Here is an 18,702-nt window from a genome sequence, read left to right on the forward strand (position 1 = left end):
CTGTAGAGTTACAATAATGTAACTAATTGCTTTGGAATGGCAGTAATAAGTCATCAATAATGCATTACAGTTTTGAAGTAACATGCCCAACTTAAGGACCTTTTAATACAGTTTGACACAAAATAAAGGATAATGTATGAGCATCACATTTCATTGAGTTCATTTGATCATAGCCCAATTATTTGGCACGTGACTCTAAACAAAAGTCGGCTTGTGTCTTTTGGTTGCCCTGACAATGCTTATGGAACCCCTATAAAGAGTAGAGAGAATCGGCTCGTAAGAGACGTCTGGACTTCCCTGCTAAGGCTGCTTTCCCTGTGGCCTGACCACGGATAAGCGGAAGATGAATGATGGACGGTGACTGAAAACAACATACTCTGTGAAATTATAGAAACACGACTGACCTGCACAACCTCTTCCCCTTGAAGAGCTTCAATCTGTCTCGGTCGCCGCTGGCGGTCACTGTTTCCATGGCCCAGCTTGCCATAGTCGCCATCACCCCAGCTAAATACCTCACCACTCTCTGTCAGAGCCATGGAATGTCCGTCACTACCACATGATGTCACCAACTGAGTCACCACAAAACCTGACGAATAATGAGGAAAAACAAAACACTCTCAAGGCTACAAGTAGCTATTAAGAAAGTAAAAGAAAACAAAACTTCTCATAAATATGAACAAAACCCTCCTTACTAATGTAAAAAAAACAAAAAAAAACCAATTGCAGACATTTTTTTTTTCCATTCTATGATATCTCATATGTTATCATGAGAGTTTACATGATGACAAAGAAAAAAAAAAGCCACGTGACTTAACACCACCTTGAAGAGCTGAGATTACGGTGAGGACATGCAGGTCATCAGAGTTGCCTTGTCCCAGACGGCCATAGCTGCCCTCTCCACAAGCCAACACAGTCCCGTTCGGCTGCATAACAAAGGTGCAGTTCTGACCACACACTACCTGGAGGGGGAGAGATGCTACAAATGAACCGAAAAGGAATATGCTCAAAGTTAAAAATTCAAAGATCACCTTGCACCTATAAACGTACAGAAAGAAAGAAGGGAAAATCAACTTTAGGTGAAACACGTTAAGGAGAATGTATCGGTTTAAGTGGTTTAGACCAGGACGGGGAAAATACCCCCTATATTCTACTCAGTTCTTCATTTTGCCTCACTGAGAAACCAAAGCTAACTGACTGTTTTATTGTAAAATTGGTCAATTCAAATTTAGTAAAGGGATACTACACTTATTTTGCCAATTATAAAAAGTAAAAAGTTGATATTTTGTCTACAAATGGTTTGCTAACTAAGTTTCATGTACAAACTGGATTCAGTTGAAGTTGGGAAATTGTGTAAAATGTAAATAAAAACAAAATACAACGATTTGAAAATCCTTCTTAACCCATAACAATTGGAAATACTACAAAGACAACATATTTAATGTTCAAACTGATAAACCTAATTGTTTTTTGCCAAATAATAATTAACTTAGAATTTCATGGCTGCAACACGTCCAGTAGAAGTTGGGAAAGGTGGCAAAAAAATACTGAGAAAGCTGAGAACAGCTCATCAAACACTTGTTTGGAACATCCCAAATGTGATCAGGCTAATTGGGAACAGGTGGGTACCATGATTGGGTATAATGGGAGCCTCCCCAAACATGCTCAGTCATTCATAAGCAAGGATGGGGCGACTTTCACTACTTTGTCCACAACTGCGTGAGAAAATAGTTGGACAGTTTAAGATCAACATTTTTCAAAGCAAAATTGCAAGGAATTTAGGACTTTCAACATCTACGGTCTATGATATCATCGAAAGGTTCAGAGAATCTGGTGAAATCACTGCATGTAAGCGCCACAGTCGGAAACCAAGACAGAATGGCTGTGACCTTCGATCCCTCAGACTGACATGAGTGTGTAAAGGATATCTACAAATGGGCTCAGGAAAACTTCAGAAAACCACTGTTAGTAAATGCAGCTGGTCATTACATCAGTAAGTGCGGGTTAAAACTCTACCATACAAACCAAAAACTGTTTATGAACAACATCCAGAAAAGCCACTGGGTTCTCTGGGCCGGAGCTAAGGTCAAATGGACGGATGCACAATGGAAAAGTGTTTTGTGATCTGATGAGTCCACTTTTCAAATTGTTTTTGGAAACACCGGAGGTCGTGCCGTCTGGACGAAAGAGGAAGCGGACCATCCGGACACTTATCGACGCAAAGTTCAAAAGCCAGCATCTGTGATGGTATGGGGGTGCATTAGTTCCCATGGCATGGGTGACTTAACATTTCTGTGAAGGCAACATAAATGCTGAAAAGTACATACAGATTTTGGAGCAACATATGCTGCCACCCAAGCGATGTCTTTTTCATGGACGCCGCTGCTTAGTTCAGCAAGATAATGCCAAGCCACATTCTGCATGTGTTACAATAGCATGGTTTTGAAGTCCCAAGAGTCCAGGTTCTCACCTGGCCTGCTTGCAGTCCAGACCTGTCTCCCATTGAAAATGTGTGGTGCATTATGAAGCGTAAAATACGACAGAGAAGACCCCGGACTGTTGAACTGAAGTGGTTCATCAAGCAAGAATGGGAAAGAATTCCACATGAGAAGCTAAGAGAATTAGTCTCCTCTCTTCCAAAACGTTTATTGAGTGTTATTAAAAGTAAAGAAGATGTAACAAAGTGGTAAATATGCTCTTTCCTAACTTCTACTGGACGTGTTTCAACCTTGAAATTCTAAGTTCATTATTATTTGGCAAAAAACAATTAAGTTTATCACTTTGAACAATAAATATGTTGTCTTTGTAGTGTATTCAATTGAATATGGGTTGAAAAGGATTTTCAAATTGTTGTATTATGTTTTTATTTACCTTTTATACAATTTCTCAACTTCAACCGAATTCGGTTTGTAGTTATCTGTTCATAATGTAAACCAAATATCATGATATTAAGGTAATGTAACTTGATTGATTTGACGTTCCGAAAAATACCTAAAGAACCCCAAAGTAAACATTTTTTTATTTATTTATTTGTTTTTTTGTGAGTGGGGGGGCCATATACAAGTTAGTTTTTTTTCTGGTCAGACTCGGGAGAAGGAAAAATATCAAGAAAAATAGTGAGCTTAACCTACATTAGATATGGTCATTTTGCTGCACCTAGCAGACTCTTAGCCGAGACAAACACATATATGCAGTATACCTGTTGCGCCTGCGAGAAGGACGGTGCAATGGTTGGTATCAAGATGTTTCTGCCTGCCTCAGCCAATTGGCCATGTCGTCCAGCACCCCACAAATACACCTCACATTTCCCTCCAAGGTGCCAGTCCTGGAAATATCCAACATGGAAATTTCATGATAATGGAAGAACCAAGCGCTATTACCATTGGCAGAATAATTATGATACAATTTGTAGAAATTACCTCTGGTCGAGAGGTAGCCCAAGACATGATTTGTTCATCCAAACCAGAGATCCATTTAGTGTTGTCCTTTAAAAAGCAAGAGATATTTATTATAGCTTAGCATGAATTATCTTTTGAAAGGTAGAATAAAGTTGGACACCATCCCTCACCATGAGCAAAGCCATTTCATCATTGGGAACTGGTTCAAGGTCAGGAACAATAAAGGAATCAGGGAAACTAGCCCCTCGAGCCAGAGCCTCGGCTGCCTTGACTGTTGTTGAGAAGCAGTCCAGCCAGGCCCACTCAGTGGCACTCCAGGTGGCAGAGCCACACTCTGGTGGGCAGTGTCGGAGAGAAGGCGGCACCGGTGGACAGCACAGGAGCTGGTCTAGGTTGAGGCCCACTGCCAGAGAGGCAAGGCACTGCATGTAGGGGCTGTGGATAAGCTGCTCCCCACAAACTACATGAGGCTAGAAGAAAACAATGGATGTATGTATCAATGTATCAACCATTACATGAATTCAGCCCGCGTCATTAAAATTAGAATATTTCACGAGAAGATACAATTGAAGATACTGTCTTAAAGAGACAGTGTGTAAGATTTAGACCATTTTTCATTACGGACAGCAGCAGGAGGTGGTGCAAGTGCTGCATTTGCCATTTTCCGTGGCTTAACAAACATGGCCACCTCCGGAGAAGGGCCACCCCCTCAAGTAATATAATTTTATGATAACTAGACCTATGATTATATTTAATGGTCATTTAGAACACATTCATTTGTTCATGTTTTTGAAATTTACAATCAATTAATATATTCCTTTTTAATGAAAAATCTTAAATACTGTCCCTTTAAACATTAACAACGTGAAGTGCAATGTATCACTGATTCATTTTTTTTATTGCGTAAACCATTGTACTGAGAAGAGAGAGAGAGAAAAAAAAAGAATGTTTTGTACCACTTTTTCTCAAACTGAAACTAGTGCAAGTACTCAAATCAATCCTACTCAATCCTTTTTAAGGCAGACCTATGTATCTTCATACAGCAATTTTCCTTGACATGCCAAGAAATTGTCCACTTTGTATTTCTTCTAATTTCTCTGTGATTGTAAAAAGGCCGTTGCGAGTAGATTCCCTGAAATAGAGCTGGTATTGGTGTTGATACAGACTCCTGGTCTCAGTATTCACCCATCCTTGTTTAAAAAAAACAAACAAATAAAAACAACATCATGGAACAGCTCTCAATAGCTCTTTTAAGTGAATGCCTCCTGAATGACTGAGAGCCCTAATGCTGCGTTCAGATGGAGCGCGAAGAGCGGACGGTTTTGTGTTGTAGTCAATGGAGTTCGCGCGACGGGCGTGATGATGCATGTCAAGCGACGCACGTAATTACGCGTGACGCGAGAAGTTAAAAAATGTTAACTTTTGTCGCGTGTCGCGTCAGCCAATCAGCTTCGGGAATGTTCAACGGTTCACACAGGGAGCAGGAATGAATCATGGCGGCTGCTTTGCGGTCACCGGAGCTACCCAACACGGCCAGCTGAGCTTTCAATACAAAAACGAAGCCAAGCAAGAGCACACCTGGCTTGTAGGAAGGCGGAAGGGCGAACTTGGGATAACTGGTATGTGCAGCGTTTGCATCCTTTTTTAACACCTATTGAACCGTTGTTACTGTGCTAAGGCAACGATAGTGCAGCACTGACAGCACAGTATTTAGGACGGCATCGGCCACGTGCTTGCGACATTGAAACATTAATTTTTTTCCGGCAGACGAGTATTGCCGTAAAGTGAGGGACACGCAGTGTAAAAAAAGAAGAAGAAAGGTGCTGTCGGAGAAATTATTAGCTCTGCCACAATGCTCTCCTTTCCGGATCCACTGTAAAGTGCACAGGAAGCTCACTCCCCTCCCCTCGCGTGACACTGTTGTGTGAAAAGTGAACTTCATCTTGACCGCGCGACAAAACGCCTCACGTAGAGCGGACACGATGCGCTCCATCTGAACGCGGCATAAGTTCCATCAATAACCTCTTATCAAATGATTTGAAAATGGAAGACCCATTGACTACTCTACACACATTTAATTGAAATTGTATAGAATTTGCTTTTTGATAAGCGTAAAGTAAAATTTTTAATACAGAGCATGACAAAATTCAGCAATGATTGCCGGAACAAAAATTTCAATTTAAAACACTTTTCCCTTTACCATGCTGTCTTTTGACTTAAAATCTTTCACCTTTGAAACACATAGTATAAATGAGTGATTATATGTACTGTGAGTAGTGCCAAGAAAGAATGTTGCTTCTACATAGCCCTGCATAATTATTGTCACCCTTGCCATGTTTCTCAAAATGGGAGAGTACAGAGAGGGGGACCTTCGACCATTCCTCTTTGCACAATCTTTCTAAGGCTGCTAGGTTCACACTGCAGCCTGAAGTGTACCAATTCAGATTTGTTTTGCCCCTGTCCGAACTGTATCTGATCTTTTGATGGCAGTGTGGGTGACAGATCTGATTTTTTTCAAATGTGACTCAGGCCACTTGGGTATGTGCTACTAATGTTGATACATATCCGATCTTTTGACATGCGACATAAGTCTGAACAGCCAGGCCACATTCATGTGACTAGCACGAAACAAACAAGCGACAAACGTCATAATTCTCTGTGTAAAAAGACAACCAAAACAACAGCGCACGAGGCAGCACCAACTCAATGATGGGGGGAGCGAGGTGAATTTTGTTTATCTCTCTCTCTCGCTCTCTTTCTCAAAGCGAGAGTTGCAGAAAATGCCATAGCAAAAATTAGAAAAAAAACCCTTTCTTCCACTTCTCAAAGTAATTATTATTCTTTAAATTAAACAAGATTGAAAATATTCAAGCTACTGTATGACAACTCAACATCGTTAGGTACTTTGGTAAACACTAACGTTAAGCATACCCACTGCGTGACATCTAAGGGAACTTAGATGGTCATGGCAGGAGCTCGATTTGTATCTGTTGAATCAATCTTTATCAGAAAAGACAAAAATTATGAAGGTCACTGTATTTGATGCTCCACAGATTTTTTTCTTCTTCTTGTTATGCAGAGCTTTCATCTCTGTATGGGTTCTCTCTGGGTAATGCAATGTTGTCCCACAGTCCAAAAATGTGACATAATCGTAATGTGGATCAGTGATGCTAAATATATTTTTAGGATTATTTATTTCTAAGTTTATTGCAGGTCCAGTTCAGGATGGTTAATGAACAGAAGAAAACTAGAAACTTATGTATGTTATTTATGCTTCAGATAATTAAAATAATGTCAGCATTTTAAAGGTCCATACCTTCTCGTATGCATACTGCTCCTGCAACATAACAGGCAGTCTCTCCAGAAAGGCCCTCATGCAAGGCGCCATGTTGAGGCCAATTACACCTTGCTTCTTAAGAGCTGTGCGACAAGTGGCCAGCACATGGTTGTTTCCCATGAACTCTTTTGAGCAATTTATAACCAAAACATCCTAAAAACAAACACACACAAAAAGGACACCAATGCAGATATATAAGTACACTGCATAAAAATGAATGGAGCAAGAAACAAATGTGATTTTGCCACGAAAGATCAAAAGGAGTTTGCAAACTTGGGACAATGGATCAGAGAGATCCTAGTTTGTTAATTTTGCACTAGCTAGCCAGCACATGGCAACAAGTTTGACTTTGACAGTTTACCAATCGAAAAAAAACACCATTGATGCTGCCATTGGGCAGAGTACGACAAGGGGTCCTGGAGGTTAAAGTAAGTGGTTATAAATAAAAAATTAAAACCTTTACATAGGTTCATTGATTGGACATAGTTTCCATAAAGTGATTATCTCTTCTTTGTAAACTGCAACATAGAGTGTAGAAAATTAGAAAATTGAGTTTTTCCAGTTGTTGGGACTATACAATGTGTTTTTCGGCAAAAGTACTCTGAATTGAATGCATTTTGTGTGTAAATAATAAGAAATGGCGATTGCTGGTTTGTGTTGTGAGTTCAGGCATATACACTGCAAACACAAAAAATTTGAGTGAGTGAGTGAGTGAGTGAGTTAGTGAGTGAGCATGACAGACAGATTGAGAGAATTTTCATTTTCTGATTGTGCCAATGTCAGCAAACGACTCTTGGATTGAATACAGTGAGCTCTTGCTTGTCATAGCTTGCTCAAAAACCTTTTTGGACTGTCGGTGGGCGATTGATTCTCAATTGAGCAATTCCATGTATTAAGATTAAGCACAAAGCCCAAAATTTATATCGCAAACAGCAATGCAAACCCATTTATTTCCAAACTTGGATACAATTTTTACATTCTCTGAATAACCATATCAAACAAGTGATATGATTTACCTTTGATCTGTTGGAGCAGACGGCGACACCCACATCTGGGATCCACACAATATTTTGAATGGGCCCCGAACCAGCAACAACAGTTTGAATTACTGATCCATCCTGTTAAGCATACAAAATGACCGGAGTTCATAGGTAACCAACTGCAGATCCCATGCATGACATGTAAGCTTAGATGACATGTTCTACCCACAAGAGCTAATTTATATAGAATGAGTGTTTCTTTTTTTTTTTTTAATCTTTTAAAGACCTGCTATCTGGTAGTGTATCCATAACAATCATTTTCATTTTATTATATATGCAGTGATAGCCTCCTTCCAAAATGGAACAAAATTTGTTATTTCCCCCTCAAAAATCTGTGAATAAAACTTTTTTTTTTGCAGGTTTAATAAAAATAAACAAGAAATTACATGTATACACATGTAATCATAGTCTTTGCTCAGTACTTAATGCACCTTAGGCAGTAATTACAGCCCCAAGTCTTTTAGAATATATTAACACAAGCTTGACCTATCTTTGGGTAGTTCTGCTAAATCTTCTTTGTAGCACCTCTCAATCTCCATTAGATTAGATGGAGTACATGAGTGTGCACACAGGCTATAGTCGGGTAGATCTTTGTGTTGGCGAATGAAGAACCATTAAGGGAAACAAAACATTTTACAGGCGAACAATTCCTGGAGAATCAAAATATTAGGTTTTGGTTCCAATCAACTCGCAAAGGCCCTTGTCTGAAAGGCTATGAATACCAAATGTATGCACATATATTTTTAATTTAATATTATTTTTAACACATTTGCAATTTTAAAAGATGTGTGGAGCATTTTGAGGAAAAAAAAACACTTGGAATGGTAAAATGGGAAAAGGTGATGAGGTATTTTTTGGATTTACTGTAAATCTTTCTGACTGGCACCTGCAGTGTTTGCTAAGTAACCAGAACAGAACTGGAATATATTTCTTACTCTCAGAGACCAGATGTTCATGAGACCCCCAACTCCTCCAGAGGCCAAAGCAAGACCATCAGGACTAAAGGCGACCATCTTTACTGGAGTGATATGGCCCTTCAGTTGGAAAACACACGTTGCACCATCTGGTGACCATTGTGATGACTACAACACAACCACAGCAAAAGCATAAGAAATGTGTTTGTTATTAGTCACAATAAGAAATGAAATACAGTGTTCCCTCACTACTTCGCGCTTCACTTTTCACGCTCTCAGTACTTAGCATTTTTGTGTTTTTTTTTTCCAAACGACCGTCACTTCACAGCAGCGCATAATGCACTGCAACGTTCACACGCGGAGTCCTAACTTGGGGTCTGAAGCTGTTAACAGCCCTAATACAAAATGACATTCAAATGGAGGCACTTTTGCTTAAAACTAAAGCACTGCTCTTCTATATCTGGCACTATTTCAAGGTGTTATGTAGGTGTATAAAGATTTACTAGACTGAAGTTGCACATTTGTGTCTGACAAACGTGCGGAACTCACAGTGGGGGAAGGGGTGGGGTGTGGGTAGTTTGAACAGAGTCACAACCAGTGATGGGAAGTAACGAAGTACTTCGTTACTGTACTTAAGTCAATTTTGCCTGTACTTTTTATTTTAAGAAGTATTTTTTTTCCTGCCAACTTTTTGCTTTTACTCCGTACATTTAAAACACAATTATCATACTTTTTACTTGCTACATTTAAAAAAAATGCATCGCTCCTTTTTTTAATTTATTTTTTATTTTTAACAATTCACAATAAAAAGCTTTGTTACTTTTCTTTCAGCATCTTTGCGCAAACTACGTAAACTGTTTGACTAATCAGTCCGGCTGCCGCTAAATTTAAAAAAACGCAGGGACGTCCCACAACTGTCAGCGCCACATAACCTGGAGAGCAGAGAAGATAGCAGTAGGTAGCCTTTGCTAGAAGCTAGCGTCGAATCAGACACGAACAAATAAGCCGAATAAGCACAAGCTCAAGAGGCTAAAGCCCGCAGCCATTCACCCTCACCCATGGCTTTATTTGAAAGATTTCTTCACGTTCATTGAAGAAGACAAAACATCATGGGGTGGTTGCCTTCAAGAACTCTCCGTCTAATGTCAGAGACCACGATAAGGTAAGTTAGCTAAATGAAGCCACTGTTATAACTTTGGTTATTCGCTAGGTAGCTTGGATATATTCGCAACGTGGCTAACGTTAGCTAGCTACACTATTAAAGATAATGCTAATGTCGTTAGCTAATGTTTTTTTTTTTTTTTTTAACAAAGGTCTAGGTCTATATTCTTGTTGGTGTTATCTTCTACCAAGGTAAGAAACCCCATTTTGCAGGGGTAACCCATACCAAGCAAAATTGTAGGGATTTTTCCATCATACTTTGATTGTTTTATATAATCTCTGCCTGGGTACCTTTAACTTGCAGAAAGCACCATTGAGATCACTGACTTGATCACTCAGGTTAAGCCAAACTAAAAGGCCATTTCCCTAAATTTAAGATTAAATATGATATGCATATTAGGCATTATTGAAGTTGGCTGCAGACAACTTCCACACATCCCAAAAGCAGAAAAATGAAAATCCCAAATTATTTTGATCATATTTTATTATATTATTAGTGTCATTTTATTTATCAGTTCATTACACGGTTGTGCAAATAAGGAGAGTGGATTTTGAAAGGAATTGAGTATTTCAACTTGATTAATTTGCAGTTTTACATTTTTTGATGTCCTTGGCATACGTATGTGTTTTTATTTGGTTATTTGACTTGCACAGAGAAGCTGGGATTAAGAGTGGTTAGCACGTCTGCCTCACAGTTCAGAGTCTCGAGTTCAAATCCAGCTCGCGCTGACCTGGATTTTGCGTGTTCTCCCTGAGCCTGTGTGGGTTCTCTCTGACTTCATTCCAAAAACATGCATGGCAGGTGAATTGGACACTCTAAATTGTCCTGAGGTGTGAGTGGGTGCACGAATGGTTGTTTGTCACTGTGCCCTATGATTGGCTGGCAACCAGCTGAGCGTGTCCCCTGCATACTACCTGTAGACAGTTGGGATAGGCACCAGCAAGCCAGCGACCCTAGTGAGGATAAGTGGCTACAGATAATGGGTGGATGGATGATTTTCACAGTGCACAACTTAATTTTATTTGCTTTAAATGGGACAATGCACAATATTAAGGTAACAGTCTAGATATACCAGTCTATGCTCACGCCACTTTGTGAATAATAAAAAGCACTGCTGTAAATTTTAATTGAGAACAAATGGTACTATTTAAAAAAAAATGATTAAAAGATGGACCAATGAGTATGATTCCATCCTACTTAAGATAATCCTGGTCTCATCGAGAACACAGAAGTGTGATGTGTAAATAACAAATGCATCTGATCCTAGTGAAGTACAGTGCGTCAAGTCCATGCATTATAGCATTATGAATGTAGCCACTTAGCATCACTGAGGTCTCTGGCTTGCTGGTGCCTATTGCATCAGCCTTCGGGCAGTAGGCGGGGGACACGCTGGTCTGGTTGCCGGTCACTCAGAGGGCACACAATGATGAACAACCATTCACGCACCCAATCACACCAAGAGACAATTTAGAGCAGGGATGTCAAACATACAGCTCGTGGGCTAGTTCTGGCTCAAACAGGTTTAATCTGGCCAGAGCCTTGGCTGCCTTGACTGTTATAAAAATAAGATAAAAATTTGATCGTATTTATTTATTTTTTTTAAAGAACAACTTGAAATGTTTTATGATATTATTTTTTTGTCATTATTAGTGACGTTGCCTTTGTACTATTTTGGGCAGTATGAAAAAAAGAATAATGAATCTGAAGTTGCTGTTTTAATGTTATATAAATATATACCATGGTTTTATTTGTCCTGGCCACTTGTTAATAGAGTTTCCTACGTGTGTTCTGCAAGCTAAAACAAGTTTGACACCCCTGCTTTCGTGTGTGACAATTCAGAGTGTCCAATACACCTTCCATGCACGTTTTTCACGTTTTTAGAATGTGCGAGGAAGCGTATCCCCCACCTACTACCCGTAGACAGTTCTACCGAGCCACTTATTCTTGAACATAACTGACAAAATTGATCTCAACGGCAGAAACGGTAGAGAGAAAAAAAATAATGGAATTGTGTTCTTGGAATCGCGAAAAAAAAAAGTACTTTTCAGGACTTGTACTTTTACTTGTGTGGCTTTTTGGTTCAGCACTTTTACTTATTTTCTTTTTTACTTTTACGTGAGTCATTTTTTACATAGTGTAGTTTTACTTTTACTCAAGTAAACAATCTGTGTATTTTGCCCATCACTGTTCACGACACAGACTGAGACTGGCCCTTTAAGAAGTTGCAACGTGGGAATGGGCGGGCGAGGGATAGCGGTAGCGCTCCATGCTATGGCCGAAGGTGACAGTAGAGAGCGCTCATCACTTACTGATGAACTCTGAGTTTAAAAATAGAATAAAATCTGTACCCGAAAATGGACTGTTCAAACTCCAGACTACGGTTAGGAGATCACTGGGCATGGAAAGAAAGGTACGAAGGGTTTTCCTAAGCACATTTCAGACACTTTATTTATGTATGTATCATGTCCATGGGGTGTTGGGAGATAGAACAGAGTGATAACACTGGCTGAGACTGGGTCTTTAAGAACAGTTAAAATGTGATGTGAGAATGGGTAGGGGGAGGGGTAGCAGAAGCGCTTCATACTGCGGCGAGAGTTTAGTGAGTGAGCAGAGCTCACTGCGCACAAGCACACTCTGCTATGTGTTGAAAAACAAAAATAAAGTATGTACCCAAAAAGAGGTTGTTCAACCTCCATAATATGGTTAGCAGATCACTGGGCATGGGAAAGAAAAGTAGGCAGGGTTTTACTTAACAGATTTCATACACTTTATGTATGTACGATGTCCGTGAGGGGCGTGGAATGAAAGGGGGGTTGATCCTACCTCGAAGATGTCACTTTTTGTGGGGGTTTTCCACTCCCCATTAATCGCAAAAAACAAGGGAACACTGTATATGATACCCCATTTGAAAACAAAAAAGTACCATGCGTTTAGGATTTGCTTCTTTCTCCCACCACCCATCTGAGTCTGATGAACAGGCTTCTGGGAAGTTTGAGATGACCTGTGGAACAGTCCAGACTGTGACCAGACCGTTTTGACAGCATCTGAAAAACATGGTGGTACATGAAACTCAAAACATTTAAAACTAGTGAATACAGTTGCGGACTCAAGTTAATATGCACAGAAAAGGCGCATGAAAGAACATATACCCATCCAACCATCCATTTACTTTATCTTATCTGAGGTCTGGTCGCAGGGGCAGCAGCTTCAGCAGAGAAGCCCAAACTTCCCTGTACCACCTCATCCAGCTCTGCAGAGCTCTCGGATGAGCTTGCTTCTCACTCACGTTTAGAGGTAGGCAACTCAGGGGCTAGAGAGCTGCTATCCTGCATGTATTCGATGTCTCCCTTCTATAATATACCTAATTAAAATGATCAGGATCATTATCAGGCTTCTGCAAAGCTTGCTGATGAGCTGATTGTTTGAATCAGGTGTGATGTTTGAAAAACATGCAGGTATGGGGCTTTCGAGGAATGGGGGAGCCAACCCCCGCTTGAGCTCTATGGGACACTCTGTGGAGGAAATCTGCTTTGGTCACTTGAATCCGTTATCCTGTTATTTTGCTCAAAACTCACAGCTTATGACATATATGAGGGGTCAGCTATAGATTAATCGGTGAATTGAGAACTTCGCCGTTTGGTTCATCTCAATCACCTTGACGGACTGATGCGACGTCCACATCATTGTAGATGCATCAATCTGTCTGTCTGTCCATCCCTCGTGTCATTCTTTGCTCACTCATGAACAAGGCCCGAAGATACTTGGCCACAGTTCAAATAGGCCGCCTCAACAATGGAGGTGCAAAATAAAGTATGGTCCACTCAAACTCAATGTTTCACACTTCCCCTGGGACGAGGGTGAAGTGCTGCCAAATGAGATTCTGCCAGCAAACCCTAACAACAGTTTTGAAACTGCTCGGTGAGTCTGGAATCTTCCTTCACCACCTTGACTGCTCTGTCCCTTTTTTCACTCGAGAATATGAGACATTACTTATAATCGAACACCTCCAATTTCAGTCATTGCCCACGTCAGCAGAGAAGTCCCCCAACAAAACAATAGCGAGTAGAACGGAAAGGCTCTCCAGCACCTACTCAAACAACTTCAAAAAGGGACTTCTAATCTGTTGTTTGGTGCATATGTACAAACAACAGGCTCTAAGCCATTGGTCTCCAAAATCCAGCACTCGAGGGCCGGTATCCTACATGTTTTGGATGCCTCTCAAACAGACCTTATTCAAACGATTAGAATGATGTTCAAGTTCCCACAGAGGTTGTTGTTGTTGATGAGCTAATCAATTTGATTCAGGTGAGTTGGGAAGAGAACCTGGAAAACATGCCAGATACTAGCCCTTGAGGACTGGAGTTTGAGACAAGTGCTCGAGACAAAGCTGAGCAACGGGGTAATGTATGCCCAAACCTGCTCTGTGCCTCTCACAGTAGGCAACTCCAGCATGGAAGAAAATCTAACCCTTACCAAGGACAGTTAGCAGAGTCCAAGCAGTGTGTGGAGGCAAGCGCGAGAATATCTAGTCTGAACTTCTCAATCTTGAACAACAGCTCAGGATTCTTCCCTGCCAAAGAGATGACATTCGGTGATCTAGTGCCAGCTTCTGTGGCCCGGCAGGGCTCAAACCAATAAGGTTCGTGCCTTTGGACACTGCCAAGCTCACACTGCACCCTTTGCCCCTCTCACAGGGGATGAGCCTATGAGAAGGAGGGACGCAAGTTGTCTTTTAGGGCTGAACCTGGCCGAGCCCTGTGGCCAGGGCCGGCCTCTAGGCGCCCATCAATGCGGCCCTGCTGCAGCTAATCAGATCTTTGTGTCACAAAAACTGCTCCACCACAATAAGGTGATGGCTAATAGAGGGGTGAACTTTTATGAATTTGTTGAGAAAACTGACAATTATACGGGATTTGGAAACAAGAAAGTATATACTATACAGTATGTAGATAACTATACATTACACAGACTCCTGATTTATATTTTTTGCACAGGTTCTGTGACTGTGCATGGTTTACTTAGATATTAATTTGGTTTTCGTTTAATGGCTTTGATTTCAAGGCATTTGGGCTAAAATCCCTAGCTGCATCCAGCAAACGGATTTGGGCTACCTTAAATATTTAGGACTAAGGGCAGATGTGTCACAGTAGGCTCTACATCGTAAAATGATTTATGCTGTATAGCAAGGTTTTGATGTTCTGGTGGACTATTTGAGAGAGAACAAATACATGTAAATCACATTTCCTTCACATTACTTTAGTATGAATCTAACTACACATTATTTATAGTGTCAAATTCCATATACTGTTCAAGAACAGTATAAATATGTTTTTTTTTTTTTTCAATGATAACCTACATAGCTAGCATGTTGAGGGGCTTCGGGCCACATCCAGGTAAGCTGCACCAGGCAACACCATTAACCAGGGAGGGTTGTTTAAGACTCATTAAACAGTGCCAGCCAGTGTCCAGTTCAGAACGTGAGTCCCCATTGGCCCAAAGCTTCACGGTCTCTTCTTTGGCACATGTCATCAAGATTTGACCTGTGGGACTCCACTTCATGTTAGTAATTGATTCCTGAAAAACATTTTTTTTTGTTTGATAAATGGTAGAATGTAAATCCATGTAATTATACTGTATTTAAGATTTGTATTTATTTATTTTTTTGTACCTTGTGAGCATCAATGACCACAATGGCTCCTTGTTCTAAGGGCTCTTTGGATCCAATCAGTAGCTTACCATCGGCATAACCCACTGCAAAAGGCTTGTCTTCTCTGTGCCAGGCTATGTTCATCACTGCCACTGGAAAAACAAAACAAAACAAAACAAAAAAAACATACTTTGTAAATCCATCCATTTTCAATAGTCGCTTATCCTCACTTGGGTTGCTGGCGCCTGTCCCAGCCATCTTCGGGCAGAGAGCGGGGGACACCCTAGACTGGTTGCCAGCCAATTGCAGGTCACACAAAGACAAACAACCATCCACACTCACAATCATACCTATGTCATGCACGTTTTTTTTTTTTTGGAATGTGGGAGAAAACCAGGCACACAGAAAGGCCAGGGCAAGCTGGAATTGAACCCAGACCTCTGAACTTTGAGACAGACCTGCTAACCAGTCTTCTAGTGTTCCACCCCTACTTGTGTGTGTCAATGTTTTGTGAGTCATAATGATGTCAAAACCATAAACACACCTACAATAACAAATACAGTGGACCCCCGGTTCACAACGTCCCTGCCTTATGTTTTTTTCAGCTTACAACGAAGGCCGCACTGTTTTTTGTCCCCTCTTTACGCCATTTTTTTCGCCTTACGATACCTCAAACACGGCGGTCAGTGTACGTGCTTGACTCTGCGAGTCACTACGCGCTCATATGTCTATACACGCGTAATGATTTTGTCACTACAGTGCTGGTCTGCTATTTGTTGTTATCACGACTCCCTAAAATGCTGGTCTACTATTGGTCAGCGTCCCGGTAACACTGAGATGCTGTTCTGCGTCACTCGTTCCAAAATGGCAGAACTTTAAAGCTTTGTTCTCCTGTGAATGCTTACAAAAACATTTAAATAGTGCTTAATTCAAACTTTAATCGGTTAGCCATGGGTCCCAAGATTGCTAGTGTTGTTAAAGAGAGGAGTAAGAAGATGATTCATACAGAAACTGAGCTGGAGATAATCAAGAAATATGAAGAAGGCCAAGATAGCCTAGCCTAAGCTACCCTCACTAGGGAATATGGTCATAAAGCTTTCACGTCGCTCAAAGGTAAATAAATCCTACATGTTTTTATTTATGATGTGATTTAATTGTATGAATGTACATTAAATATAAATAGCACTCACTATACTATTTTGATACTAATATTTAATATATAAATGCAATTTTGATATATTTACCTGGGGTTTTACACGCATTAGCTAATTAACATAGGTTTGGATTTTTGGATTGCCCGCCATACAGCAAATTTGCGTTACAATCCCAACCGTGAAACGGATTAATCTCGTAAACCGGGGCCCCACTGTATAACACATTTGCCATACCATCTTTTCTGTAGCAGTGCTCTAGTTCAGTGCGATGCATACTGCAGGAATCCAGTACTTCAATAAGGCCCAGTGATCCATCCATTCGACCCACCAGAAGCATGTCTGTGGGTTCGCCAGACCACAAAGATTCTGCTTCATCCTCAGGCCAAGCTAGTGCTGAAACCCAGTGAGGCTGCACATCCAAAAGGCCTTTACCACCTTCAAGGAGGAAATAATAGGCTGGTCATTAAACATCAAAATGTTGCTGTGATTTTGGCTGTGACGATTGCGGCTTTTCTTCTCACGGTTTGCTAAGCAACTCACTTTAATTACTATTTTTTTGGCACAGTGAACAAGTACTATTTTGCAGATGACCTAAATGACCATTATATTTTTTAAAATAACTTAATAGGTGGCAAAATTGGGAACACAAATTACTCTTCCAACACTGTATTTGATTGACTAGAGAAAAATGAAAGTATATCGTATAGAATTCTCATGTAGGAAAAGTCATTTTATGCACCGGTTGTTCTCATTTGGGATGAAGATCTCATGCATCTCATATTCACCTCCATGGGTAATTTAGTCTTTAGTCTTCAATGAATCTAACAACTTAGAACTTCCGATATAAAATTGATTCACATCACCTAATGTTTTATTAAACAAAATCGACATAAAAAAAAACAACTTATAAAGGTAAGCGAAAAGCCAGTACCGTAGATATTGATAATAATGACGCATTTGGAGCTGCAAACACCTCTCACCGCATTCTCAATTGCGACTGCACAAATAAGTTGTCACATAGCCCTTGGTGAGCCCAATCGTAATCAGGCCTTCTTTATTAGTCTTACAACAGCTAATCAGTGGAATTATGCCTGTCTGGAGGTTACACGGTGGAGAAAAAAAAACTTAAGCAAAAACTGACTATAATTTTGGAATCATTATGCCTATTTTAGATTTATTCAGCCTGAATCTCTAATTAAACACATTTTTATTTTACATTTTTTTTCCTTTATTCTTTACTGTATTCCAATATTGACAACAAAATAAGCTCATTGGCATTGGCAGAGATTTACTGCTAATTTCTACTGCCAAAATTTTGCTAAGCATCATATGAAAAAATATATCTTAACGTAACATCTTGAGTTCTATTTCATAGTTGTTCCATAAACTGACTCCTTGAACACACATTTGCTTGACCAGTGGGAAAAACCAGCAGATAAGCCACACTGGACTATAAGCTGAAGGGCTCAAATCATGATGAAAAAGTTGCGGCTTGTAGTCCGAAAAATACGATAATTTTTAGAGTTTATGCCTCATATGAACACATGGAATAGCTAACTTAAAAAGTAGATAGTTGACCGGCAAAAATTGTTTTTGAATGACTACGTTTGTATTCAATAGTTGCCAGGTTTCGTTAGACTTCCTCCCTGATCCTTAGGGCACACAACGTTTCGTGGCTTGCTCGATGGAAAAAATGTGTGCATTTAATTCAGTTCAATTGGCATTGCAAATTCTGTCGGAAGAAGAGCACGAATTTGTTATGTCAAGTGCCAACATAAGCAACAACACAATGTAACACACCACCACCATGCTACATGGGCAAACTTAAAAATGAATATACCAAATACATTGATGTACTGTAAATGCAATAATGTTATCAGGATTTGATTTTAATGTTTTTCCTCTGACCGCTGGTTGTTCGATTAGATTGGCATGTCCTTACACCTACTTTATCACAAATTATTGATATCATATTACTAGCATATGAAGAATTGAAGTCAGTGTCGCATAGGGCGACATGCAGGTCTCTCAGGACTTCTTTGGGGATCATGCC

General features: G+C 40.2%; 1 protein-coding gene across 1 annotated transcript in view; it reads right to left on the reverse strand.

The window, feature by feature from the left end:
* The window catches only part of herc1 (HECT and RLD domain containing E3 ubiquitin protein ligase family member 1), a 92,883-nt gene that overhangs the window by 12,816 nt on the left and 61,365 nt on the right, over nucleotides 1–18,702 (reverse strand). Inside the window, exons 55-66 of the mRNA XM_088412484.1 lie at nucleotides 16,884–17,084; nucleotides 15,517–15,647; nucleotides 15,205–15,422; nucleotides 12,772–12,892; nucleotides 8,708–8,854; nucleotides 7,749–7,850; nucleotides 6,712–6,885; nucleotides 3,566–3,865; nucleotides 3,417–3,482; nucleotides 3,197–3,322; nucleotides 821–959; nucleotides 405–586 (exon numbers count right to left, since the gene is read on the reverse strand). Coding sequence (XP_088268610.1) covers nucleotides 405–586; nucleotides 821–959; nucleotides 3,197–3,322; nucleotides 3,417–3,482; nucleotides 3,566–3,865; nucleotides 6,712–6,885; nucleotides 7,749–7,850; nucleotides 8,708–8,854; nucleotides 12,772–12,892; nucleotides 15,205–15,422; nucleotides 15,517–15,647; nucleotides 16,884–17,084 — 1,907 coding nt within the window. The remainder of the gene's footprint in view (nucleotides 1–404; nucleotides 587–820; nucleotides 960–3,196; nucleotides 3,323–3,416; nucleotides 3,483–3,565; nucleotides 3,866–6,711; nucleotides 6,886–7,748; nucleotides 7,851–8,707; nucleotides 8,855–12,771; nucleotides 12,893–15,204; nucleotides 15,423–15,516; nucleotides 15,648–16,883; nucleotides 17,085–18,702) is intronic.

The sequence above is a fragment of the Hippichthys cyanospilos genome, chromosome 4, assembly GCF_059441005.1.
Source record: "Hippichthys cyanospilos isolate Australia breed blue-spotted pipefish chromosome 4, RoL_Hcya_1.0, whole genome shotgun sequence".
NCBI lineage: Eukaryota > Metazoa > Chordata > Actinopteri > Syngnathiformes > Syngnathidae > Hippichthys > Hippichthys cyanospilos.